Source organism: Lissotriton vulgaris, chromosome 3_1 (genome assembly GCF_964263255.1).
Source record: "Lissotriton vulgaris chromosome 3_1, aLisVul1.2, whole genome shotgun sequence".
NCBI lineage: Eukaryota > Metazoa > Chordata > Amphibia > Caudata > Salamandridae > Lissotriton > Lissotriton vulgaris.
In genome coordinates this window covers 1,360,670,796-1,360,698,784 of record NC_141689.1, presented here as the reverse complement: position 1 = coordinate 1,360,698,784, position 27,989 = coordinate 1,360,670,796, and the positions used below count along the sequence as shown (strand labels likewise).

At 50.2% G+C, this 27,989-nt stretch overlaps 1 protein-coding gene across 3 annotated transcripts in view; it reads left to right on the top strand.

The window, feature by feature from the left end:
- The window catches only part of HOOK3 (hook microtubule tethering protein 3), a 1,217,139-nt gene that overhangs the window by 293,849 nt on the left and 895,301 nt on the right, over positions 1-27,989 (top strand). For all 3 annotated transcript variants that reach the window (XM_086961833.1, XM_086961832.1, XM_086961834.1), the window contains exon 5: positions 27,363-27,495. In XM_086961833.1, coding sequence (XP_086817959.1) covers positions 27,363-27,495 — 133 coding nt within the window. The remainder of the gene's footprint in view (positions 1-27,362; positions 27,496-27,989) is intronic.

The window sequence follows — 27,989 nt, the reverse complement described above, 5'->3', positions numbered from 1 at the left end:
TGTTTCAAACGGTAATCGCTGCGCGGCCTTGGCTGCTGTGTCACTCCCCCTCCGGCCGTGGCTGCTGTTCCTGCTCCCCTGACCCTCCATTGTGCTCAGGTTCGGTGGCTGTTTGTTCTGCCTCCATATTTGCTGAACGCGGCCGCGGGCCTCTGGGTCTGATTTGCGGAGAGCCGGAGCCTACTCTGTGCTGCGACACGATCGGCCTGGATGTAGTTTGCAATTAGCATATTGATCAGGCTCCGCGATTGCTTCTGCCAGCCTAGCTCCACAAAGGGGATTGTAATTGTTTCCTCCACGTTATCGGCAGTGCCTTCTGCAAGGCCTGAGCTGGGTGATTGTTGACATTGAGCGAGCTTTGCTAACTCCAGTGCTTCATTGCGTGGTGCCCTGCTGACACACACACACAGGAGGTGATGCACATTGCCCTGCATAACCCACCTCCACTTGTTTCACCTTTTAATAGCGCCAGCCCGGGGGCCTATTAAAATTAATACTGAGCTTACCCCACGAGCCAGGCCCTGTTTAAACATCACGCACCGATAAACCTCACCACTCGCGCACATAAAATAAAAGTACAAAAAACCCTCACACACACAACACATAGTCATCCAGAATAGTGCTCTTGCGTAGTCTCAGGTCGTAGCACGCCGCATCCCGTAGAGGGGTGCGAAGACTCCAATGATGAAGCATGACACCAAGGGTCCTTTTGGTGTGAGAGGGGTATTTTACAAACACTGGGTGCTGCCAACCAGAGTAGGGAAGCCCTTCCATTGTAATAGTGGATTCCTATTGTTTATACATAATTAATTCGGGAGAACGAATCCATCTAAATACACACTCTCTCTCCCCCACTTGTTATTTTCGTTGACCAGAAGATATGACACATGTCACGTAGAAGTAGGGCCAGATATTATGGGGAGAGCGGTAGACCTGGTAGAGTGCTTGCTGCCCGTATAATCGAGTTAGTGTGGTTACTGTAGACGATGTTACCCATTATGATACCCCTCATATACTGCAATCTTTCTCCAATTATTACACAGACTTGTGCGCTCATCGCCCAGCTGCAGACGAAGCAGAGCTGCAACAATATCTGGATGATATAACACTGGTGTGGCTTTCCAGAGGGCAACAGGAGTTCTTAATGCATCCTATCACCTTGGGAGAAATAGGGGACGCCATAGTGACCCTTGCAAATGGTAAATCAGCTGGTACTGATGGTCTACGGGCGGAATTTTATAAAACCCATATTGACATCCTTGCTCCTTATCTACATCTGGTCTATGAGGAAGCGTATGAGACCCAATGTCTACCTCCTACACTGCGTGAAGCGCTGATGATCACACTTCTAAAGCCTGATAAGCCACCAGACCGGTGCGAGTCCTACTGACCGTTATCCCTAAATAATACAGATGTCGAAATTTTGGCAAAAGTACTGGCAACCAGATTGCAGCTGCTCCTTCCGGTTGTGCTATTGCCAGATGAATCTGTTTTTTCTCCTACCCGCTCCACCTCCCATAACCTGCGGACACTCTTCGCAGTTATTTTTTTTTTTTTGTAAAATAATTTTTATTGTAAGCATACCTGTACAGGCCTTTACATATAGAAACAGCGTCATAAGAGCGAGCAGGTATACAGTGTGGTATGTCGAACAGTACACAGCCGTTATGCCCACAACCCGGAGGTTGGGCGGCGATGATGTCTCTGCTCTTCCATGCCTGACGTTCTAGATAGAGGAGTGGCTGTCAATCGGATCATGTGCATGCCTACTTTTATAGTCCTACCCAACTGTGCGCTAATACCCCCAACTCCCATCCCCTGCGCTAATCCTATAACTCCCCCCCCCCCCCCCCCTTGCCCCCCCCCACCCACCACCACCCAACTAAGGCTTCTCTAGCGGATATGCCTGGAGTACTGGCAATAGCCCCCCTGCATAACTGCTGCTACTGGGCGCTCAGCTGGCTTCTCCCACCCTGTCTACTTCGGGGGCCTCCTCCTCTTCGTCAGCCTCGCTATCCCTGAGTGCTTGAACCATCACTTCCCATGAGGTCGCAGTGTCTGCTGCAGTTTGGTTAGGGGTCCTGCGCGCAAGCTGGTACCTATGTGTGCTGTCAGCCGCCGCCCATTTTAGAAATTCCTGCCGCCACCTCCGTGGAGTTGGTCCCACCCTCGCCTTCCAGTTCCTAGTGATCTCCCTCTTAGCCACCATCAACCCCATATCGATGAATTTGCTCGTAAGTTTGGTCTTGGGGGTATGGGGGAACCAATGCAAGAGGCATTCCGCCGGTCCATAGTCTATGGCCCTATCTGTCACCTCATTCAACACCTCCCCTATTTCCTGCCAGTAACCCCGAAGGGCCGGGCACGCCCATAGCATATGCACTAATTCCACCCCTTCCTCCGGGCACCGGGGACAAGTTGCTGTTACCGCCCCGAAATACCGCCTGATCCTCCCCGGGGTCATGTACGCCCTGTGTAATATGTAATAGTGGATTAATTGGAACCGAGCGTTTCTCGTGCTGTTGCGAGCCCTACGGATAAGCTGTGCCCACGTTGTGTCGGGTATGTCCCTATCCAGGTCCGCCTCCCACTTGGCTTTTAGGGTTGGAAGGGGGGGAGCGGCCTCTCTAACCATTCGGTTGTATAGGCACGTTACCGCCTTGACCGTGCCCGCCGCCATCATAGTGTACTGGCACGCCGCCGCCGTCTCAGGCTCCTCAAGTCCAGCACCCCAGTGGGCCTGCATTGCTCTGGTCACTGCCGCATGAAGCAAGAATCCCCCTCTCGGGACACCAAAGCGGTCCATTAACTCCTGGAACGGGAGCAACGCGCCATTTTCGTAGAGGTCCCCGACCACCTGTACTCCCGCCTCCTCCCACCCCTGAAGCTGCGACCAGTCGCCGCCATGTGGCAAGGCAGTGAGCATGCCCAGAGGGATCTCCGGTGCGTATGGGCGCCGAACCCCCGCCCTCCTCTGCACTCTGTTCCAGCATTGTCGGTACGTGCGCTGTTCCAGCGATAAATCCCGATTGTCCAGCCGCTGCTGGAGGGTAATATACGCTAGGACGTGTCTGGGTGTTCCCCGCAAGCTGTCGTCCTCCGGGCCCCGATATACTCTCGCCACCTCTTGCGTGAAGGTCTGCAGTTGGGCTGCCAGATAATAAAGCTCAAAGTCTGGCACTGCCAGTCCCCCCTCATCTTTCGGGCGAGAAAGCGTGGCGAGCGCCACTCTGCATCGCCCCGCTCCCCAAATAAACGTCGTTACCAGAGACTTAAGCAGCCGAAAGAAGGAGCTGGGTAGCCAGATCGGGAGCGTCCAGAAGTAATATAACAGTCTCGGCAGGGCAACCATCTTTAGCAAAGAGATTCGGCCCGCCACCGATAACGGCAGCGTGGCCCAAAAGGCCATGCAGCCCCGCAGTCCTCGCACGCATCTTCCCAGGTTGCCCTCAAACAGGGCCTCCGCCGTGTGATAAATATGGACCCCCAGGTACTTGATGCAGGCAGGTTCCCAGGCCGCCTCTGACCGGTGTTGTGGCTGGGCTGTGCCCTCCTGCAGCGGGAAAAGACTCGTCTTGGGCCAGTTGACCCTCAGGCCCGACAGTTCTCCGAAGCTTCCTAGCAACGCTTCCGCTCCCTGTAGGTCCTCAATGCCGTCGCGGAGGAATAGCAGTAAATCGTCGGCATACAGCGAGATAAAATGCTGTCCGTCTCTAGCTCGCACTCCATGGAAATGCCGTCCCGTCCGGGCCTCAGCCGCCAGCGGTTCTATAGCCAACGCAAATAGAAGCGGCGAGAGGGAGCAGCCCTGCCGAGTTCCGCGCTCTACCGGGTAGCGGAGGGACACCGTCGATCCTACCCTCACCCTCGCTGATGCCTCCGCATACAGGACCTTCGTCCAATGAATATAGCCCGGTCCTAGCCCAAACCGCTCCATCACAGCATAGAGGTAGTCCCACTCCAGGCTGTCGAAGGCTTTCTCAATGTCGACCGAGAGGACCAGCTCCGTCCCAGCCCCGCCGTCCAGCCCGTCCATGAGACGGACAAGCCTCCTGATGTTTATGGTGGTGTTGCGTGTCGGTATAAAGCCGTTCTGGTCTTCGTGTACCAGGCTCGTCATGTGGGGTAGGAGCCTCGCCGCTAGTATGGAGCTCAGGATCTTATAATCTGCGGTGAGCATGGAGAGTGGGCGATAGGACGCGGGGTCACTACTCTCTCTGCCGGGCTTCAGCAGTGGGACCACTAACGCCTCCCGCATTGACTGAGGTAGCCGGCCCGCTTCCTTGGCTTCTTTATACACGGTCAGTAGTCGCGGTGCCAGAGCGTCTAGGTACTTACTATAGAACTCTATGGGGAGCCCGTCGATACCCGGCGATTTATTCCGTGCCATGCGCCGCACCGCCGCCTTGATCTCTTCCAGCTCGACGTCCGAGCCCAGATCCTTTGCCTGTTCTGCCTCTAGCCGTGGGAGGGGCAATCCAGATAAGAAGGGTTCCGCCAGCCCCGTCCTGTCGCCTGGGGAGCTCTTGTAGAGACCCTCGTAGTACGTCTGGAAGCCGTCGACTATGCCCAGCTGAGTGTGGTGCACCGCGCCCGCCGCATTCCTCAGTTGGAGTATGGGGGAGCATCGTCGAGTGGGGTTCGAGAGCCACGCTAGGAGGGTGCCCGCCTTATCGCCCTCCACGTGGGAGCGCAGCACATAGCGCTTATAGTCGAAGGCTCGGAGCCTCTCCACTTCAACGGCTACTGCCTCCCTAGCCGAGCAGAGCGTCTCCTGGAGCTCAGGGCGCCCTGGCCGCTCCTTCTCCACCTCCCTCAGCCTGTCATCCGCCTTGGCCAAATCGCCCAGCAACACCTTCCTCACGCCCACATAATCCCTAATGCAGATGCCCCTGACCACTACTTTAAAGGCGTCCCACTCCGTCGCCCTAGTGGACGCCGTTCCTTCATTCTCCGCGAAGTATTGAGCCACCCCCTTCGCTAGGGCCGCTCCGAAGAGGGGGTCCTCTAGGGTCTCAGGCCGCAGTCTCCAGGTAGGGACCCTGGGTGGCTCCGCCACCCACGCTAGCCGGATCAGGAGCGGATTATGGTCTGAAATCGTTCTCGTCAGGTACTCGGACCCCGTAACGTACGGCAGCACCCCTCGGGAGCAGAGTATCGTGTCCAGCCGGACATGTAAGTCGTGGAGCCCGGAGAAAAATGAGTCCCGGTCAGTCGGGTGCTGCCCGCGCCAGACATCCACAAGTTCCCAACTCTCTTGCCACTCCCTTCTGCCCCTAGATAGCCTGTGGACCGGGGAATCGTGCAAGGGAGGGTGAGACCTATCCAAAGAGGGGTCCGCAATGGAGTTAAAGTCGCCCCCCAGAAGGATCGGGCCCGCCAGGGAGTGAGCCAGTTGCCCTGAAAGCGTTGTGAGGAAAGCCAGCTGGTCCACTTTTGGGGCATATATACTGGCCAAGGTAACCTCTCTACCTTCCAGCTTCCCTTCCACTACCACATACCTCCCTTCCTGGTCTACCCACTGGCGCATTAGTTGGAAAGGTGTGCCTGCTCTAATCCATATTAGTACCCCCCTAGCATAGGCTGAATAGCTGGTGTGGTAAACCTGCCCCCGCCATCTCCTCTGTAGCGCCGCCCCCTCCTGCCGTGTAAGATGTGTCTCCTGCAGCATCGCGATGTGCACTCCCCTTCGTACTAAGTAGGCATGTACCGTGTGTCTGCGCTGCATAGTATGTAGGCCCCGCACATTCCAGGTAATACAATTCAACTTTTGCACATTAGCCATTGTCCCAGTGGTCTGGTCGAAATCCTCCCTCCAGTTCTCGCCCGTCGGTGGTGGTGGTGCCCCCCCTGAACAAAACAAAACATCCCAACAGTCCTACCCACGGTGTACCCAGGGTCAACACCTGCAAGAAGAACAAACAATCCCCAACTGTGGAACCCCCCCCACCCCCAGAATAGGCCCCAATATCACGATACCAGTTCCCATCCAAACTCCCACACCTGATTGACCCAGGTCTCAACTACACAGCCGCAGCCGTGGGTGCCTTAAGGGCCTACGGAGCGCGGACTCGGCCAGAGGGGTGCTGCGCCGCCCATCTCCCTGCCCCCTCCCCAATTCCCCATGTCCTCTCCGCTCTGAGCTCCCTGGTGTGCCCCGGTCCCCGCTACACCCGTAGGCATGGGTTCACCTCCCAGCTCCCAAACATTACCCATCGTGTCCTGCCAGTATTTCAGACATTCAGGATCTCGTCCGCCGTTTGCGGTGTCACCAGCGGCCCTCCAGTCCGATGAATCCCAGAGAGGTCCGATTCTGAGCCCGAGGCCGATACATGAGTGTCCGAGTCCGTGGCCCCTCTGGAGTCGGGGCCTTCTGCCCGGCCAAGCTTCTCCACTTCCTGTAATGCGGCCCGCCGTTCAGCCTCAGTCTGGGAGGCCGTCGGCCCCAGCCTCCCCCTTCCTCGCTTCTTCAGCCTCTTTGATTTCCGCAGCCGTGCTGGTGAGCGTTCTCGCTCCTTCTCCCGTTCCTCTTGCGCCTTGGCTCCATCGGTTCCAGCTTTGTATGTCTCCCACCAGTCCCAGGCCTCCGCCGACGTGCTAAAGAAGATCGCCTTGTCGTCCACCACCACTCGCAGCCTGGCAGGGAAAAGTAAGGAGTAGGCAATCCCTTCAGTCCGCAGCTCTTTTTTGATTGTGAGGAAGGAGGCCCGCTGTTTCTGTGTCTCGAAAGTGAAATCCGGAAAAAGTGTGACCCTGCTGTTCGCAATCTGAAAGGGGCCATCCTCCCGAGCCTTCCGCAGGAGGAGATTTCTGTCCCTGTGGTGGAGCAGCTTGGCTATTATCGGTCTGGGCGGAAGCCCGGGCTTGGGAGGACCCGAGGGGACCCTGTGAGCCCGCTCCAGAGTGAAAAATGGCGAAAGTCCTTCCGGTGCCACCACTGTTTTTAGCCATTCCTCCATGTAGGCAACCATGTCCATTGCTCCCTCCGTCTCCGGCACGCCTACGATCCGCACATTACCGCGCCGGCTCCTATTTTCAGCGTCTTCCGCCCGCCTTTCCAGGGTGCGTATGCGATCTAGGGCCTCCGTTAGCTGTCTCTCGGTCACCTTATGGGCCGGCGCTAGCTCTTTGATCACCGTTTCGGCCTCCTTGACCCTGTCTTTTAGCTTGTCGTGGTCCGCCCGGAGCAAGCCCAGCCCCGATGCCACCTGCGCTATATCATTGTGGAGCGCGTCTCGAGTGGCCGTTATGGCATCCAGTATTCGATCTTGCAACCTCTGCAGGTCTGTCTGCTCGGTGGGGCCCCCCTCCGCCGCCCCAGAAGTTGCCGCCTCCTCCGCCTTGGTTCTTGGCTTCCCCATCGCAGTAGGCCTCGCCGCTCACGACCTCCCCTGCAGTCTGCGTTGCCCCGGGCCCCTGCCACGTGGCCCTCTCCTGTGCGCTATGGGGTCGCTCTGCGGTGAAGCCGTGCTCCAGAGGTATCGTCCGCCTCGTAGCCCGTCCCCCGGGGCCTGTGGTTGCCCGTCCTCACCCCCCTGGGCTAGTGTTCCTGGTGCACTGCGCCACAGGGGACCCGGCGCCGCCGAGGATCCTCCACTGGTTTTTGGGCTCCCCCGCTATGCCCCTGCACACCACCACAGCGTCCGCAGCGAGGCGAGGGGGGGGGGGGGGGGGGAGTGGCCCCGAGTTATCACGCTCCGTGCTCCGTTTCTCGTGGTGCACTGCTCAAAGTGGCCCCCTCTCACCTGCTGGTGTGTCTTGGGCCCAGAGCTGGGACGCTGGTCTGCTGCTTGTCCTTACGGCGGTGGGGGCCGCCTGCTCGCACCATCCGCTTCAGCTTCCTCGGGCGGACCTTCTCCTCCCGCAGTCGCGGTCTCAGCGCTCCGCTGCCGAGGGTGAAGGATCGGCTTCCACAGCAGGAGGATCGCCGTCGGGGACACCCGAGCCGGCGATCGCGCTCAGTGCTCCAGCTCCGGCAGCGCGGATCCCCGTCTGTCCCCCGGACCCTCAGAGCTGCGCCGTGGCCGCCATCTTGTGCGCCGCTCTCGATCTCTCCGCCCTGGTGGTCGCTGCGATCGGCGGTCGTTCTGACCTCCGTTTAGCCGCTAGCCGTTCAGATGCCGCCCAGCCAGTCCCCGTTAAGGTTCAGAGCGGCGCCGGGGCACATACTGGCTCTGCGGCCCCTTCTGCAGGATGATTGTGGGGAATAGGCACGGAGCTCCGGGCTCACGCCGCCATTTCCCTCGGCGCTCAAGCCACGCCCCCACTCTTCGCAGTTATGCATGTCCTAGAGCCCACGCTACCGGCGGTGTCAGTCTTTCTCGCCGCCGCCAAGGCCTTTGATTCTGTCTCCTGGTCCTACATGTTCGCAATTCTGCATCGTATGGGGGTAGCCTTTGCTTTTACAAATTGGATAAAATTGCTCTATACACGTCCCTTTGTGTGGTGAGGGTTAATGGTAGCCTATCCGAGATCGTTCATATTCATCGTGGCACACGTCAGGGCTGTCGCTCTCCCCGGTGCTATTTGCCCTTCTTCTTGAACCACTGGCATGTATCTTGCGGAAACGTTATGCTCAGGCTGCCATGAGGTTCTTTCAACGCCCATTGAAGGTATCTATTTATGTGGATGAAATGGTGCTATACGTGCGTGAACCTGCCCTGCATCTGTCATCTCTCCTCAGGGAATATGTCCGCTTTGAGTGGTTCTCCGGCCTTGGAATAGATTGGTCCAAATCGATGATCCTACCCCTTACGGGTTGCACGCCCCCTTTGGATCTAGACTTTCTGTTGGTATAGTGTACCGATGCAGTAAAATATTTAGGTATTTGGCTCCATCAGGACCCACAAGAAGTGGTGCGGGCTAATAATGGCACTGCCATTACTCACCTTGAGGAGCAAATAACTCGCTAGATCAAGTTACCTCTCTCATTTGCTGACCGCATAGCGTTAATAAAAATGATACTCCCACGCTTTCTATATTTATTTTTAAACATTCTGATTCCTCTGACGTGCCATGTTTTTTTAACTCACTTCGTTCTCTACTGATTACACTAGCATGGGGGGGGGGGGTAGGAAGCTTCGTCTCAAGTGGGAAACACTTACCCTCCCTTATGAGCAGGGTGGTTTTCACAGCGCCAGATTTGTATTCATACTATTTGTGCGCGCAGGCCCACTTTGCATATTATTGGCAGTAGGACCCTGCCTTTATCCCCCATGTTGCAGTTGATGCGGGCGCTTTTTATCCCATACCCTTCAAGGCTATGATAGTTAATACCCACACGGTCTTTGAAAAAGGGGAGATTGACACGGTTTCAAACCACGGTTAAGGCATGGCAAGGCTTGGGAAAGCGTGCGCATAAACTACCATTTAATGCACCTGCTATGCCTCTTTTACATCACACGAGTCTCTCGGTAACTACTGAGGCTGGAACGCTGTGGACCCTTAAAGATATGAACATGGTCACAATGGGGGATGTGTATCCCGGGGGCCAATTCATTACCTTGACATCGCTGACTGCTGATCGCGCTATCCCACCTATGCACCTTTTTGTTTACACTAGGCTGCGGTCGGCCATTCGTGCGTTGTATTCACAATTTCCTGCTGAGCCACCTGCATTAGAAGAACTGCAACTTTTATATACTACTACCTCTAGGGTGAAACTTATATCGGGTGTCGCAGAGGGAGGTGGTCACTTCGGGAGTGGCTGCCTTACATTAATAGAATGCAGTATTGATGCATCCCATGTCAGATGATGATTGGGTGGACTGCTGCCGTTTGACGGGGCACCTAACACCCAATGGGAATTTGAGGATGGTCCATTTCAAATATTTACATCCGCTATATTAAACACCTGCTCACTTGTACAAATATGGTCTGCGGGATTCAGACGCTTGGCGGCGCTGTGGTAAACCTGGCGCAGATTTCTATCACTTGGCATGTGACTTCAATAAGGTTTTCTCCTATTGGGAATCTGTGGTGAAGATTATATGTTTGATGGTTGAGCTTCCTTTGGCCTGTACCCCTCAACTGTGTCTTCTGGGCCTAGTTACTGGTGTTAAGGCTTCCTACAGAATGTTTATAGCCATTGCATTACTGATAGCCAAGTGGAGGGTCTCTATGTGCTGGGAGAGCAGATCGGCCCCTACTACCAACAAGATCTGAGCTATTGTCGTGACCAATTTGTATGTTATGCTGAAGAACTGCCTACCCCGTCACGGATGCGTGACATCTGGTCACCACTCACAACCTATCTCCTGTCCGTCGCCACTATTGAGCTTCTATTATTCCTGGGTAGGCGATGGTTATGCTTTATACATGACTGCACTGTGATGTATCCCCTTTTCACCTGTTTTCTTTTTACTGTGTGAATTGCCTGTCCGCTCTGTGATAGTCTATGTAGTCCTGATATGTCCCAACTGGAAACATCAGCTTATTGTAATGCACTGGTATTGACTTGCTGGCCTTGTACTGCACCCCTTTCTGTTGTTTACTGTGTTATTTGAAAAATGACAAATACAGAAAATAATAAAACAAACAAAAAAAATAAATCTATTCTAAGGTATGGAATCTATCACTAACGTGTCTTTCAGATGCACAAGTTACTGATTGTGTAACAATATGTCTGTAAGAGACGTTAGTTAGTGATAGATTCCTTACCGCCCCACCCATCCTCCCCGTTCTGCGAACTGATTACTAGGGTTAAGGTCATCCCCTTTTAGGGCCCTAGTTTTATGCACCAATGGTCAGTATCTTGCATGGCTCTGCGTTTCGGCGCGGAAAGTAGTGTACAGAACTGACGTCAGCGCGCATGGGTGGCATCTAAATAGTCTCCGTGACGTCATCTCTGCGCTCACGCCTGTGACGGGCGCGAAGCCGCAAGACTCCACCTACCGGCTTGCAAGGATACTGCTAAGCAAAATTTTCCTGACCCAGTCTGACGTCTGGGGAATATTCTAAGGTAAGGAATCTATCACTAACTAATGTCTCTAACGAATATATCGTTACACAAGTAGTAACTTGTGCATTAAAGATCAAACTGCACAACCATCATTGGTTCCGTATTGCATTATGTTAAAAATCAAGCCATTCTGCCCTCCAAGAAGTAGAGGAAACGCTGTACTCGCTGATCTCCCAGAAACCAGTAAAGCTTTTCTTTGAACCCTTGATATTTTGTTTGCGCCTTTTTCATGCCAGAATCCTCTTGAAAGTTGGTTCAGTGATCTAAACAGGACTCTACCTAAGTAAATACCTTGGGGTTATAATGCCTTTTCAAACACAAGTGCATAGCTATTCCAAGGCATTAGACATTTTCTAAGGCGATGGCTACTAGAACTCACCAAAAAATCTAAAGTTATCAAAACCAAATGGCCTAGGTTTATCCTTGTATAAAATAATATATTTGGAATCATTGAAAGCATGAATGAGGCTCTGGTCTCTGTGGGACTTGGCCCATTTTCCCAAAATGTTTCGCTTTTCACCCCCATAATTTAGGATGTCTCCCCATGGTAGAAGGTTGTAAAGGCCATGTGTGGTATGAGATGCCCTGTTTAATGTGAAAATGTAACACAGTGGTGTGTGCACTTATTAACCCCCATTGTAGAAATGTACCCTGGTAGCATGCCGCATTTAAAATGGATGCCATGGCTGTGTGTGGTGCCACCTGACTGCAGTAGGTTAGCGGTCTAGTTGTTTGGTACCCAGCCATCCCAGCTTTTGGAGGGAAAGCCTGGCATCCAGGGTGCTTTACTCCTCCCCCTGAGCCAGTTAGAACCAGCTCCCCAGAGGATTCTAGAAGCTTCTGGCACTGCCTGGTAGGTGCGGTGAGGGGCATATAAGAAGGGGGGCTGTTCCACCATGTGCCCAGACAGAGCAGGGACATGAACGTGAGGGGACCTGCTGCCAGGGGATACCGCCACCTAGGCCTGTGTGCTGGTCCCTGCACCCCACTAAAACCCTCTGCTGTCCCCAAGGCTAGTGGAAGCCCCACTGCAAGAGTACAGGCTGCTGTACAAGAGGAGTGCCTTTCTATAGTGGAGCATGGTGAAAGCCTAACGCCCTGTCCTGATGAGTACCCACTGACTGCTGACCTTGCCCAGTAGTGCCTGCTGCTCTCCCACCCGGCCCCTGAAGGAGTGCTTTCCTAGGTCCCTGTGGCTGCTGGGACCTTGCGCCACGCGAGCGCTACACCTGGCCCCTGAAGAGAGAAGGAGCACTACCCCCGGGGCCTTGACTGCTCCCTAGCGCCTGGAAAGGAAGAGATCTGTACCTGAATGTTAAGGAGCACCTTTAACTGGACTTCCCAGGAGATGAGGAGCGTTACCCTGGGGCCCCTGAGGCTTGCTGTTGGGACTGTCTGCCCCCCTAAGCGCTATAATCCCAAAGCGCTGTGCTGATACCAGTGTTGTTGTCAGCCTCCCAGCTGGAAGGGGCTGCTTTTGTGCCCCCACATCGAGTTGAACCAAGCGCTGTGCCTGCAAAGCGTTGTGCCTTCTAAGCGCTGTACCGGAAGCGCGCTGCATACCAGATTCACAATCTCAGCCCAAGTCTCCCCTGTGTGCCCCCCAAAGTGCTACTGTCCTCACCGCTGCGGCCCGGGGTTGCTGGTGCTGCCCTGCGCCGCCTGGGAGTAATCTGGGGCCTGCCGTCACCGCCGTGGCCCCGGCGCTTCGCTGGGTAGGACTCTGCTGCTGCTCTCACTGTCCCGGCAAACCGGGAACTAGAAGAGGGCCGTCGCAGTAGGCTACACCAGGCCCAAGAAGCCAAACCCGGCCTGCCCACATGACGGGGGCGCTGGCGCGTCCTCGGCCGCGCCCCCTTTCTTGCTGCACCGCCATTGGCCCTCGCAACGGCGCCCCCGTCCAGCCGTGCTGTGATTGGCGGCTGGTGCCGCACCTCCTGAGGGCCGGGCCTGATTGGTCCCCGGGCTGGAGGAAGCGTCCGGAGGCCCGTGACCGGCTGAGACACCAGCAAGGGGGCGCGAGGAGAATGAGAGCCTCCCCCCTGACTCGCCCTGCCTGGAATCACCAGTGAGGAGCTGCGGGCAGCCCACTAGCCTGCGCGGGCTCCCGCCTCACGTGAAGAGCCCCGCGCCTGCCGCCAGCCTGCCCTGGAAAGAGGAAGAGTCCTGGTGGAGGTCCTGGAGGAGCAGGGGACAGTCGAGGCACATACCGGTGCCTGTCCCCCACTGCAAGACGTCCGGTGGCCGCCCCGAGAGCCTGGTGAGTGAGGGGCTCATTGGGGAACTGGTAGAGGAGGGGCAACGGGGCACATGATCGGTGTCCGCCCCCAGTGACTATTTTAAGAGGACCGGAGTGGGTAGCGTGGCTGAGTTTGGGGGGGGGTGTCTAGGCACAGGTTCGGTGCCCAGGTCAGGCCAGAACTGCTTGCACACGACTGCCCCGCCGGACAGAGGGCAGTCCCCGTCGTTGAAGGCAGTGTTAAATTGAGAGCCTCCCTATACAGGATGCCTGTTATGGTGGAACGTGGTATTTCTGCCCCATGCTACACATGATCCTGTGCCCTGCCAATGTGATTGAGGCTGCCGTAGTATGCCCTCAGGTGAAATGTGTTCGTGCTAATGGAAGTTTAGGCCCAATGACATGTCTAAGGGGTTGCTCAGGTTCTATGCACCGGGGATCCATGCTACCTGACGCCTAGAGGTTTCATGCTCCATGTGAGATGTGATTCAGAAAAGGGGGTGGTGATGAACAGAGTGTCTGAATTAAGCAGACCACTCTTACCCAGTCCAAAGATCAGGGCTTGATCCATCACCGTTTTTTAGCTCACTGCACCATCCCAGCTCAGAACTTGGCTATATGCAAATTAGTCTGACCCTGGCCCAGTGCATCATGGGAACAGGGCAGACCAAACTACCAAGCCAATTCTTATACTGGGAAGGAAACAAGCTACCGGGGACCTGTTTCTGGCATTTCAGCCGTCCACGTCCACGGTGATGGATCAAGCCCTGATCTTTGGACTGGGTAAGAGTGGTCTGCTTAATTCAGACACTCTGTTCATCACCACCCCCCTTTTCTGAATCGTTTTTGGCCACTATAGGTGTGGCAGGGTATACTCAGACATGAGTCCCTTTCTCACTGCTCCATCAGGATTCAAGCAAGCCGGGCCGAAGACGGCTGAAATGCCAGAAACCGGTCCCCGGTAGCTTGTCTCCTTTCTGGTGAAGAATTGGCTTGGTAGTTTAGTCTGCCCTGTTCCCATGATGCACTGGGCCAGGGACAGACTGATTTGCATATAGCCAGGTTCTGAGCTGGGATGGGGCAGTGAGATAAATAACGGTGATGGATCAAGCCCTGATCTTTGGACTGGGTAAGAGTGGTCTGCTTAATTCAGACACTCTGTTCATCACCACCCCCTTTTCTGAACCATGTGAGATGTGGTCAGGCTAATGTAGGTTTTGCGCATAATGTTTTCCCCATCTCAATATGGTTTTGCCTACAATGTTGAGTATGGATGATGTGTTCCATACTAATGTTATGTCTCTATGATCTTATGCTTTGTGCTGATGAGGTATAGTGAGTTTATATGCCTACGCATAGTTTTGGTTCACCTAATGTTCTAGGCCATTCTTATGCGCACTGTTACCTGCCTCATGATCCAGGTTTACTGAATTTCTAAGCCTGATGTTGATGCTGCACGCCTGAGGCCCTTTTTGCCGGGGATGCCGATGCCATGCATAATGTGCTCTTACGCCTAATGTCAAGGCTTTGTTTTTTTCCCCTACCTCCTTGGAACTGATGGACTTACCTTTTTCTTCATCTACCCTGTAAATAAACCCCGTGTATATATAGCCCTGGTGCCAGTTGGCGCAGCTTTGTGACTACTGTTGCAGGTTTGAGACAATACAAAAGCTATTCTTTTTCACCAAAACTGGTGTTGTCTCTTTTTGTGGTGTGCTTGGTGTGTTGTCTGTGTGTACTGCGTGGATGCTTCACACATGTCCTCAGGAGTTTGGCATGCCCGTCTGCACCATGCTACCCCAGTGAAATTGGTGACCCCATTTCTAACAGTCTCCAACAAAAGAAACTCAATAATTCATCAAGTGAGACGCAAACAAATTAATTGTGAGATTATAAGGGAAGGCAAACTGACAATCCTTAGAAATATCTGTGGATTATATAATTATTTGCTGGAGTTGTTTGTGCTTAGAGTTTGACCATGGTGTCACTTTTGAAACTCCCAGAAAATATTCTATTCAATTTCTGTGTATCCATTTTATAATTGTAGAACTATCTGGTCACTTCTGTTTTCTTCTGGTACACGATTCTTCCATGTCCATCAATGTACTGGGCCCCTGATTCATTGTCCATTCTTTACAATGCAGGGCATTTTTTTTCCTGATCTTCATTAAACTCCATAATAAGAGACGTGATTGTCCAAAATTCCAGGCTGCTCATCTTTGGTGGATTCTTCTAACCGCAGATTCCTCACAGTGTGAATACCCACAGGTGCCAGACTGTATCTAGAACATTTTCTTCAGAAGTTCCCTTTTTATCAGTAGGAGGGGTCCAGTGGCTCAGGGTCTCCGTCCTGCTCCGGATGCCACATTGGGGCTCCTGCACAGCAGTGTCCTCTGTGTGCTGACATCAGTTCTTTTCTTTCTACACCTACCGATGTGGATCCGAAGCTTGCTCCCTCAAATTTCCAGACCTCAAAGACTTCTTTCTTGAAATATTTCCCATGTCTGAGGGATGTGTCCCCTCCTAAAACAGTGTTCAAACTATGTTAATGATTTCCATTAATATATGTCAGTGCTGAGCCCTACAAGGTTGGTCTTCGATGTCTAGGCTTCTCACAAGATTCAGCATCGCGCAGCAAGTGTGTAAAGATTAATCTGAAAGCCAGCCAGGATGGCAAGGACAAGCTATAAGTTGCAGAGCATCGACAAAGTTAAGAAAGTCAGATCCCTCTCGAGAATGTTTTCTTTCCAGGGCTGATATAGTGACTGATCCTCTTTAACATACAGATCATCAGTTTAGTCTAAGAAAAAGCAGCACCAATAGTCTGAGTACGGCTCCTCTTTGTTTCGCCACTCCCTCTTAGTAGTGTCACACAATGTCTCTGGTACCTCTGGGCCGCAACCTGGCCTCCATCTCATCGGTGACCCCACAACAAGTCAAGGGATTTAGGGATGCCATATAGCGGATATTGAGTACCTTACTGGATCCTTCTGGGGCACCTACAAGCCGAAAGGTTCAGAGCGGGTCTCCAGTCCGATTACCCCTGCGGATCTGTTTCCGATGCAGACTATGGCCCTTGATCCTGCTTTGGGGTCATCCTCGACTCCGGGACTGGCACCTAGACCATTTCCGGAATATCAAGTGTCAATGCAGAAAGGAGAGCAGATAGTCCTTTCAGACTGTGAAGCGAATCTGCAGTGACCTCCACAGAAGTCTCACACCTCGTGTCCACTAGCCTACTCTAGTTCAAAGGCGCTTCCACTGCATTATGACTTGCCTGACCCCAATGATGACAAAAACCTTTTTCTGATCCTATAGGATACCTTAGCTGATACCAGCATACTCCTTCCTACTCTAGCTCCAGTCACTGAAGAGTCTGCCTCCTTTGCATTGATTAAGAGGGCCACAGAGGTCCTTAGTGTACAGCTTTCTACCACTGAGGTCAAAAAGCAGCATCCTTACAGATGTCCCACAACCAGGACAGACCACACTGGAGCCTCTCCTGCCATTTAATGAGGCTTTGACTGATTCACTACTGGGCACCTAGGCAAAACCAGGTTCTTGCCTGCCCGTGAACTGCTAAATGGCGAGGAAATACATGACAGCTCCATGTGATCCTGCCTTTCTTCTCTAACACCCTATACCAGAAAGCTGGTAGTTAAGACGTCTACGGGCAGTCTAACCCAGATATGTTTCTGACGATCACACCGGACAGTGTCAAAAGTCATGGAAACAGAGGAGAAACACATGTCCTCCTCCGCTAGCCTTGTTTTAGTTCAATTAACTCTAGTTATCTCCTGGGAATATACTTGCATTCTTTGCGGGACATGTTGACGGAGTTCTTGCTCGCGGACTCAGTCTTGGAGCGCGTCAAGGAGAACAAGGAAACTGGATGCTTTCTTGGGCTAATACCGTCTGCACCACAGTTTCCCCAACAATGTTGCCACTTTTGAAGGGATTTCAGCAGTGGCTGCAACAGACTTTACCTCCGCAGCAAAAGGCCTCCCAAACCTTTTGAGCCAGAGGCTAGGGAAATGGCCATCTGCATCCAGCCCCTCGGGGCAACAAACAAACCAATCCTCACCCCGCTCTCTAGAGCCACTGAAAAACTGCTTTCATTTGCCCTCAGTGGTACTTGGTAGGAAGTCCTACGGGTCGAAGACCATTACGTAGAACCAATGGGTGCCGCAGATAATCCAAAATGGATATGCCTTCCCATTCCTCACCACACCTCAGAACATACCTCGGGTACTCTATCAAAAACAAATGGCCAGCAAGGGATTTGTTTCACACTTTACTAAGCAGCGTTAAGGATCTCTATTGAAAAGAGTTTTGTATCCTAGCTGTAAACATCAGGTGCTGTGTTATTTAGACAAGTCCAACTATTCAGGACAGTATACAAAATCACAATGTAGGGCTACCACACTAGCCAAACAAATAAAGAAAAGCAACACAAGGAGATTATGTATCAAAAATTGTTATTATTTAGAAACCGTTCATAAGGGTTATTCATCAGTTAATAGAATCAAACATAAAAATTCTGATGTACAAGGAAAACATTCATTAGTCCAACAGTACATGAGAATACGTCCCAGCTATTAAATAAAGTACAATGGCTACTGCTAAATTCACAGTAAGGCACTGAGCGCAAGGTGTACGCAATAGCAGAAGTGGACATGAAGGTCGACGTTTCGGTCTTATCAAAATTAATTACAAGATCTTAATCAGGACAAATTGTTGGGTATGAGCCGATGACCCTTGGAAAGAGAAGGAAAGCCTGCTGTATCCCACAGTCACATTTGGAGGAATTCCTTAATTTGATATCCTAGATGACAGGTTTTCACTGATCGATTTCAAATAAGTATTCGGGATCGAGTTATTTCATTTCTAGGATGCCCTTTAAATTCATGGAGAACCTCTTGAATCGAGTTATTTCATTTCTGGGACGTCCTTTAAATTCATGAAGAACCTCCAGACTATTCGTAAATCTGTACACAGGGGTCACAAGAAACGTGCTTATGCCAGTCGAATAACGGAAAAGCGATCTCAGGTACAGCTACACCTCTTGAAGGATGACTTGTCCATTTTGCTAGGGGAAGTTCAAACTCTCCTGGAAAAGAGTCCTAGAAAGGATCTGGCATCAGAGGTTGCACTAGTTGCCATTCCAGTTTCTTCTTGTTATCGAAGGACAATATAGGCCTTAGCCCCATCCTTGATCTTCGCCTGCTGTATTTCTTCCTCATGAAGGACAGGTTCAAAATGCTCACCCTGGCACAAGTTCTGTCTGCTCTGCATCTAGGAGACTGGATAGTGGTGTCCTATCCACACAAATGCTTTCATGTCACTGTCCTGCAGTCCCATAGGTGTGAGGTTTCAAGTAGGTCATGAGCACATGTTGGCCTATAGACCAGCTAGCTCACAGTGCCATTATAAGCCCCCTAACCTTACCAAGAAGTGAATAGTTTCTGGCAGCCATCGAACATGACAACCCTTGATCCTTCAGGGATCGTGGATACAGTACAGTACTTTTTGCTCAGTCAATCCTGCTCACTTAGTATTAGAGAGATTCACAGACTAAACAATGGGTTTGTTTTCAAAAAGCATTTTTTGAACCAGCGTCCTTCTAGTATAAAACATATGTGTTGCAACACTCAAAAGACAGAAGGTAACGTAAGCAATACAAGCACTAACAGAGTAAAGGGATTTCAGACCGCTGCGTGTTGAAGCTTCTGTAGTGCTGGACCATAGTGTCGGTGTAAGCACCGTAGCATCTCCTCTCCTTAACTAGTGATGGTGCAGGTATTTTATACAAAAAAAGTAGACTCAGGGGTTCTACCACAATCAATATGTTGTGAGTACGATTTTGTAGATGAGCCTAAATCAATAATTGCAATTAAGCAAAGTAACCTGGTCGCCCTGGGATGAAAGATAGCGATTACTTTTTACAGAGATATGTATGTCCTGGGCAGGGAATTTTACTAAGAATCCTCATGCATAATAAATGAGGCTAGGTTCAAGGAAACCAATCGACATTTATTCAGCACGTAATCTGTCTAAAAGATCAGTGCTAGAACAGTTGTACAGAGTAGGGTAGAAAAAATTTAGTTAAAAGTTTACTTTTATACTACTACCTAATTTAGGGGACATAACACTCCCACCCATAAAGGGGGAGCTGGTGCAGGTATTTCACAGATGATACCGCCATTACGTGGTACTGCAACAAACAGGGTGTGATTGGGACCTGGATCCTTTCAAAGAGTCCCTCCTCCTATGGGACTGGCTGAGGGCTTCTCATTGTTCGTTCAGCACCTGGCAGGATCTTTAAACGCCAGAGCGGGGCAAACTCAAACCGCATTGCCAACTGGATCACAAATGGGTGCTGCACTCCAAGGTGGCACCAGGTGTCTTCCGGCAATGGGCAGAACCCTGGCTCGATCTTTTCTCTACCACAGAGAAGGTGTAGTGTCCAAACTGCATTGGAGACCCATGGGAGTTCTTGCTCGTAGGCTCCATTTACTTGAATTGGAGCTCGGGGCTCCCATATGCCTTTCTTAATCTCCTGCTTAATGTTCTGAAAAAGATCATTAACTGAGCATAAGCCATGCTATTAGCCCTGGACTCGTCGAGGAGTGAGGTACCTGGAACTCTTCTGGCCATGAGCATTTGTCCTCCGATTCAACTGCCTCTTCAGGAGGAAATTCCTGTTTCAGCAAGAGGGTATTCTGTTGCAGCAACAGGGCAGGATTCTCACTCTGAGCCTGAACAAACTACATCTTCATACTTGGAGACTGAGTGGCAAGAGTTGATGGCTTTTGATCTCCCTCCTGAGGTAGTGAATGTCATCCTCGCAGCCAGTCCCTTCTTTTTTAAAATTCTGCTGTATCTTTGGACAACAATTCTTTGCTGGGGCAACAGTTACAGTTGGCTATTTCAGCCTTTTATGTTTACCTGATCATTTATCTTTGTTTAATTTTGTTACTTTGTTGTGATGCTTTTCTCAAAGTCCTGATTAAGATTCTTCCTCCTTCACCATTTGTGATGCTTCATTGGGACCACAGTCTAGTTCTGTCTTTCCTCATGTGCACGCCATTTGAACCAATGCACTGCTTGTCTTTTCAGCTGCTCACCTTGAAGACTGCATTTCTCATAGTGATAACGTTTGCTTATTGTATGAATGAATTCAAGCACTATTTTTCCAGCAACCATAGAGCACCTTCCTTCTGGATAAACTAGAACTATGTGCTTAAGCAACATTCCTTCTAAAAGTAGTCACATCTTTACACATAGGCCAGTCTGGAACACTGCCAGCTTTCTTCATCCTGCCTCATCCGCCCAAGGATGAAGAGAGGTTATATCTGCAAGACTCAAAAAGAGTTCTGCACCTTTACATTGATTGTACCAAGGAACACGAGGTGCATGATCACCTCTGTGTGGGCTTCTCTGTGGTGCATTAGGAAAAAGCAGACAGAACTAAACCGTCTCCAGATGAATTGCACTAGGCATCAAAACCTATTATTGCTTGGTCAAGAAACAGCCTTAAGAAGACCTACATGCTCATTCTGCCAGAGCAAAGGATGCTACCACAGCGCTGGTTTGTTAAGTGCTGGTCTTGTACATCTGGCAGACTGCTAGGTGTCATTTCACATGTTCACAAAGCACTGCTGCCTAGATAAATCAGGGAAAACAGAAGAAGGTGGCTGGACAGGGAAATTAACAAAAACAAATTTCAATCACGTAGTCAATATATACCACGTGACCACCGGGTAGGAATCCCAAATTAAATGTATTTTCTTTTAACTCAAATTGTTAAGAATTCAAATGCACGGACACAGACAAAACAACTGTTACAACAGTGAGTTCAGTGATGACGCTATATACAAATATACAAGTTTTACAAATTTACAACACTTGCAAAGATGAATCAAGCAGGGCAAATGAGCAGGACACACCAAAACAATACAGAATTCAGTGAACAACATCAATTGTCATTATATACAGTGCAAAAACTACCAAGTGTAAGGCGAATATGTAACCAGTCCATAAGAGTGTAAGACCATGGGACAGGCGGGGAAGATGGAATGCAGAGCCTGCCTGTCAACCAAGCCTGTGGCTAGTTGTTTATAACGGGTTTGCCCGGCTAGGATCCACAGTGACTAATGAAATTCTATCCTAGGGGCATCCTTAAGATTTGCCACAGGGTGGGAATGTCGACGCGCTTCGAACCGGCGTTATTACAGGTTCTCTTCAGGACGGGGACTGGGAGCTGTGATTCTGTGAAAAGTATACAAAATGGGTGTCAGGTAAGTCTGTCATAGTGATATCACACATTGCTCTGACTCCGGGGTACATAGAGAAAATTACCTGCACAATGGCACAATAGCCGTAGTGTCGGTTAACCTCAACCAGGGGAGATTTCTGAAACAACAAGTAAAAGTGGACTTAGCGCGGTGGCTGGACCGGGGGGGGTTGGGGTGATGCAGAGATATCCAATTGTTAAAGTTGTATAGGTTCCTACCTGTGTTTCTACCGGCAGTAGACTGGAGGTAGGGTGCCCGTGAGGCGGTGCACGAGTGAGGTCAGAGACAGCTCACATGTTGTAGCGTCTCTGTGTAGGAACTGGGGAATTATAAAAAAACATATATTGTCGAAAGTCAATATGGCACTGATGCCTGCTACCAAACGTTACTCTAATGACCCCCAGGGGGAACCACATACCTGGAGTCCCACCAAGCAAGGAAGCCTTCCGAGTGAGACGGAACTGCACTACCATCGAACAGTTTGAGCTGCATGGCCGGGGTCTCACTTCAAAGCTTCAAGAACGAGGGTACCCCCAGAAACTCTTGAAGCATTCAATGAAGAGAGCCAGATGGACACCCAGGGAACATCTCTTAGAAAAAAGACCGAGACCAACAACCGAGAGGATGGTGTGTGTCTCCACCTTTGGCCCCCACACGAATCAACTCCAGAAAATCATCAGAAAGAGTTGGCATTTGGTGCAAGAAGTACTCCCTGATATTGGTGCTCCCTTGTTTGCACTTAAGAAGAACAGAAGCATTGGCCAAATGATAACATCAACCAGACCTCCTCCTAAAAAGGTCACCCAAAGTACCATCTTCGGAGCTAGTCCAGTCACAGGACATCGCAAATGCAGGACCTGTTCCGGTTGTGATCTCACGATGGAAGGCTCACTCTTCACGGATGGAAAAAAATTTTGGCGTCACAACGAACACACAAACTGTAAGACCAAATATACAGTCTACGCCATACTATGTCCGTGCAACCTGTTATACATTGGCAAAACCACACAGGAGGTCCGTCAGAGAATCATACAACATCGGTCAAGAATTAACAACAAGATCCTGACGGCCCCCATGGTCTCTCATTTCGTACAACAGAAACATTCCAGTCATGACATGAGATGGACAGTGCTAGCGGTCATCAAGGGTGGTAGTGGCGACCCTGACGCCCGTCTATCACAAAAAGAGGCTTACCTCATCCTAAAATTTGACACATCTAACTCTGGCCTGAATGAAATGACCGAATCCTCGAGCCTATGAACTGAATCCTTTGGCTGAGCTTGGCTGTGCGCTTTTTTCAATTCTCTTTCTCTCTACAGTTTTCCAATTCTTAACTGTGTTTGTTTGCACAATTTCTCCGCTTTAGCGCGTTGAGGCAACCGGGTGTGGGTTACAAAGGTCTGCAATGAGTTCTATGGTTAGGTGCTCTAGACTGATGTCTTTTTTCTCGAACTGTAAATAATGTCAAATGTGTCACCAAGGTCTGTGGATCGTTCACAGGAGATCCTGTTTTTTATGAGATCGGTTTTTCAAAGAACGTTCAAACTTAACTGTTGAGCTCTTTGGGGTTTTTGTGCAGATTGCTGATTGTTGATGATACCAGACATCCGCTGTGTGTACATTATGATTATCATGATAGCACTGTTGCAATATGTACATGGATTTGCTGTCATACTGTTTTACTTGCTATGTTTTTTAATGTTGCGGGATCCTTCCGCATTTATGTACGTTTTTGGACAATGCCTCATGTTTAAAAAAATGCCTGTATCCGTTCTGTCTTGCCCGTTGCTACATGCCCCACAAAGTATACGCTTGAACCCACCACCACGCTGACCCCATCTAGGCTAATAGCTAGAACTACATGGACCACCATTCCGCAGCAGTTCCGCCCTCAATGCCACACCCACGGGCCGCCCGACCGGGCGTCTTCTTTAGTACCGCGTTTGAGCGCGGCGTTTCACCCATTGACAGCGCTGCTGCGTGGTACGGCGGAATCAATCCTCTGGTTTGAAGTAAGTGCTCCGCGCCCCTGGGACGCGTCTGATCGTAATTCCAGCTATGCGCCTCGTACTCGAGTCTGTCACTAACTGAAGCTCGCGCTTTTTTTGACAGATACGAACCGCAAGCATTCATTGCTTGCTGGCGCTGAATAGGCTTCCTTGCTTGGTGGGACTCCAGGTATGTGGTTCCCCCTGGGGGTCATTAGAGTAACGTTTGGTAGCAGGCATCAGTGCCATATTGACTTTCGACAATATATGTTTTTTTATAATTCCCCAGTTCCTACACAGAGACGCTACAACATGTGAGCTGTCTCTGACCTCACTCGTGCACCGCCTCACGGGCACCCTACCTCCAGTCTACTGCCGGTAGAAACACAGGTAGGAACCTATACAACTTTAACAATTGGCTATCTCTGCATCACCCCAACCCCCCCCGGTCCAGCCACCGCGCTAAGTCCACTTTTACTTGTTGTTTCAGAAATCTCCCCTGGTTGAGGTTAACCAACACTACGGCTATTGTGCCATGGTGCAGGTAATTTTCTCTATGTACCCCGGAGTCAGAGCAATGTGTGATATCACTATGACAGACTTACCTGACACCCATTTTGTATACTTTTCACAGAATCACAGCTCCCAGTCCCCGTCCTGAAGAGAACCTGTAATAACGCCGGTTCGAAACGCGTCGACATTCCCACCCTGTGGCAAATCTTAAGGATGCCCCTAGGATAGAATTTCATTAGTCACTGTGGATCCTAGCCGGGCAAACCCGTTATAAACAACTAGCCACAGGCTTGGTTGACAGGCAGGCTCTGCATTCCATCTTCCCCGCCTGTCCCATGGTCTTACACTCTTATGGACTGGTTACATATTCGCCTTACACTTGGTAGTTTTTGCACTGTATATAATGACAATTGATGTTGTTCACTGAATTCTGTATTGTTTTGGTGTGTCCTGCTCATTTGCCCTGCTTGATTCATCTTTGCAAGTGTTGTAAATTTGTAAAACTTGTATATTTGTATATAGCGTCATCACTGAACTCACTGTTGTAACAGTTGTTTTGTCTGTGTCCGTGCATTTGAATTCTTAACAATTTGAGTTAAAAGAAAATAAATTTAATTTGGGATTCCTACCCGGTGGTCACGTGGTATATATTGACTACGTGATTGAAATTTGTTTTTGTTAATTTCCCTGTCCAGCCACCTTCTTCTGTTTTCCCTATTGTCGAGATCCGGGCTGGGCAGTTGTTGGATCCAAAACCTTTACTGTTCTACAGCCTAGATAAATCAGGTCGGGCAGGAAGGGTATTTTTCCCAATCTGTCCTTCAGTATTTTGTGATCAGTTTAATTCCACAGACTCACCACTTTGGGAGGTACTGCTTTAGTATCTGTTCACAAGGTGAGGAATCTGCAATTAGAAGTATCCATCAGAAAAACAAGCCACTCTACTTTGGTAACTCTCTTTCTGGAGAATGTTTTATATAACGACAGATTCATCACTGGCTTCACTTCCCCACCTGCCCCTTCTGTATAATACACTCATTTAAGTACATGATAATAATGCTCCAATTTACAGATCTGCACACTGGCACAGTCTATTTTCTAAGGCTCTGTGTCCGAGAGACGGACAAATATCAGAACGAAACTAACGTCAGTGCGCAGCAGTGAGCGCTGTTTGGGCCCGATGTCTCACCGGGGGTTTTAATGGAGCCTTACAGTGCCACCTGCTGATGTGTTAGAGAATTGCTGAAGAACATTCCCAGGATCCAGTCTGGCAATTTGTGGTATTCACAAGGTGCGTAATCTGCGGTTAAAATATCACCAGAAGTGTGTTACCGAAGGTAAGTAACTTGTTCATTTGAGCAGTACTTTTTATTGGTAGCTCATTACAGGCTGATGATTTATTCTCAGTTGTTTATATTGATGGTGTACTGTCAGATGCAAAGAAGGTTTTCCCCTAGGGGAGTAAAAATCAGAAAAGTAATCAGAGGAAGAACATCTCTGCAAAAGAGTAAGTGCGTAACATAAAAATATCCTGACCAAAAGCCTCCCTTTTTGGGGTGCAGAGTTCTTCTGGGAGCAACCTAATCTGGGATAACCTAATGAGCCCCCTCGCGGCCATCGTACGCAAACACAACCTCAGCATAATCTCCTACGCCGACGACACCCAGCTGATCCTCTCCCTGACCAACGACCCCGCCTCCGCCAGAGCCAACCTGCACGAAGGGATGAAAGATTTAGCCGAGTGGATGGCGACCCGCCGCCTGAAACTGAACTCTGACAAGACGGAGGTCCTCATCCTGGGCTCTTCACCCTCCGCCTGGGACGACTCCTGGTGGCCTCCCGCCCTGGGCGCCGCACCCAAACCGACAGACCATGCACGCAACCTGGGCTTCATCCTGGACTCCTCCCTCTCCATGACCAGGCAAGTCAACAACGTCTCCTTAGCGTGCTTCAACATCCTACGCATGCTACGGAAGATCTTCTGGTGGATCCCCACCGAGACCAGGAAGACCGTCACCCAGGCCCTCGTCACCAGCCGACTGGACTACGGCTACGCCCTCTACGCCGGTACCACCGCCAAGATCCAGAAGAGACTCCAGCGGATCCAGAATGCCTCAGCCAGACTCATCCTCGACATCCCACGAACCAGCCACATCACCGGACACCTGAGAGACCTTCACTGGCTCCCCGTCAACAAAAGAATCACCTTCCGCCTCCTCACCCACGCACACAAAGCCCTACACGACCAAGGCCCGAGCTACCTCAACAGCCGGATCAACTTCTACGCTCCCAAACGCCACCTCCGATCAGCCAACCACGCCCTCGCCGCCGTCCCCCGCATCCGAAGAGCGACTACAGGAGGAAGGTCCTTCTCCTACCTGGCCGCCAAGACCTGGAACTCCCTCCCTCCCGACCTGCGCCTGACCCAAGACCACCTCTCCTTCAGGAAGAAGCTGAAGACCTGGCTGTTCGAGCAGTAGCGCCCCCCCCCCCCCCCCCCCCCCCCAGCGACTTGAGACCCTACGGGTATGTAGCGCGCTCTATAAGTGTCATTGATTGATTGATTGATTGGAGGGGGATATTGTCTTAGTTGCTGGTTCTGAAACTCCTGGAGGGTTGAAAGGAGTGCTTCATGTTCAAATAGTAAAGGATACTTGTTGATCATTGTTTTACACTATTCAGCACCACAAATATAGTACTGTGGATTGAACAAACATTTTTTGTTACATTTGATTCCTACTGCACGTTGTTTACATATATGTTAAGCACAGTGTCACTGTGTATATATCATTTTATTGGACCCATTATAAGGTCTGCGCTTTATCAGAATTCATAATCTAATGTATAGAAAACATAGGTAAGAAACTCAATGTTACTAACCGTGATGATGCCTGCTTTGACCCTTTTTGGGACAGTATATAATATTTTGAGATATGTTAATTGATTACAGTATTATTTCAGAAATCCCAACCATGCAAGGTTTTAGAAGGGACCAGTGAATAGTTCTGGACCGAATCCTTTTCTTATGACCTAATCGGACCTCTGTCTAATGTTTTATTTCCCAATTTGAACGAGTTTGGGCCACTATATTCATATCCTTTTAAAATGTATCTGAAAGAGGTTTACCTTCTTGCTACTGAATATGCCACAAGTGTGAGTGAGTTGCAGGCCCTCCCTGTCGATCTTCTGTTTTAATAACCCAAATAATCAAGCAGTTATTCATTTTCACCCACACCTCCATTGCCCTTGTCGTTTGGGTTGCATGCTCTGTTGTATAAATTGGCAGCTGATGCGAACTTTCTGATTTTCTTTTGTGATTGTAAACATGTGTCATCTAATACATATATATTATTAATTTATGGCAGGTTTTGGGGCAGCAGATCAACGACTACATACATCCAGACGTTAATTTGATTGGCGAACACTCGGATGCAGCTGAACTTGGTAGAATGCTTCAGCTCATTTTAGGCTGTGCTGTTAATTGTGAGCAAAAGCAAGGTATGAACTTAAATTGCCGAATCAAATTAACCTTTTCCAGTCAATGCCCAACACCTTTGAAAGAATTAAACTATAGTTCCTGTTTTGGGCAAGTCTTCATAGATGTCGTCCTAATTAGGCTAAACTGAGATTTGAAAGGGGCCTTATGTTCTGCTATTTAAATATTACACTGAGTAAAGAACTTAACAGAAAAACTCTATTGTTTCGGGTGACAACAGGACACCTCCAGGGTATTATTCTAGCTTTTATTTGCTTTAGTTCAATTAATTGGACTAAAAAGCTTGATCGCAGTGGCTTCTTAAAAGAATCCCAGGATTGTAACTGTGTTGTCTGAATATCATGAAAGTTTGTATTTAGCTTAGTATGCGCAATAAGAAAAACATTTTGTAGCATGTGGTGCTGTAGATACTCATGCAATCTAGTGTTGGGCGCGGATGTTTGCATGTATCAAGAGCAAGGCTACCACCCCTATAACTCTAGAGGATACCAAGAGG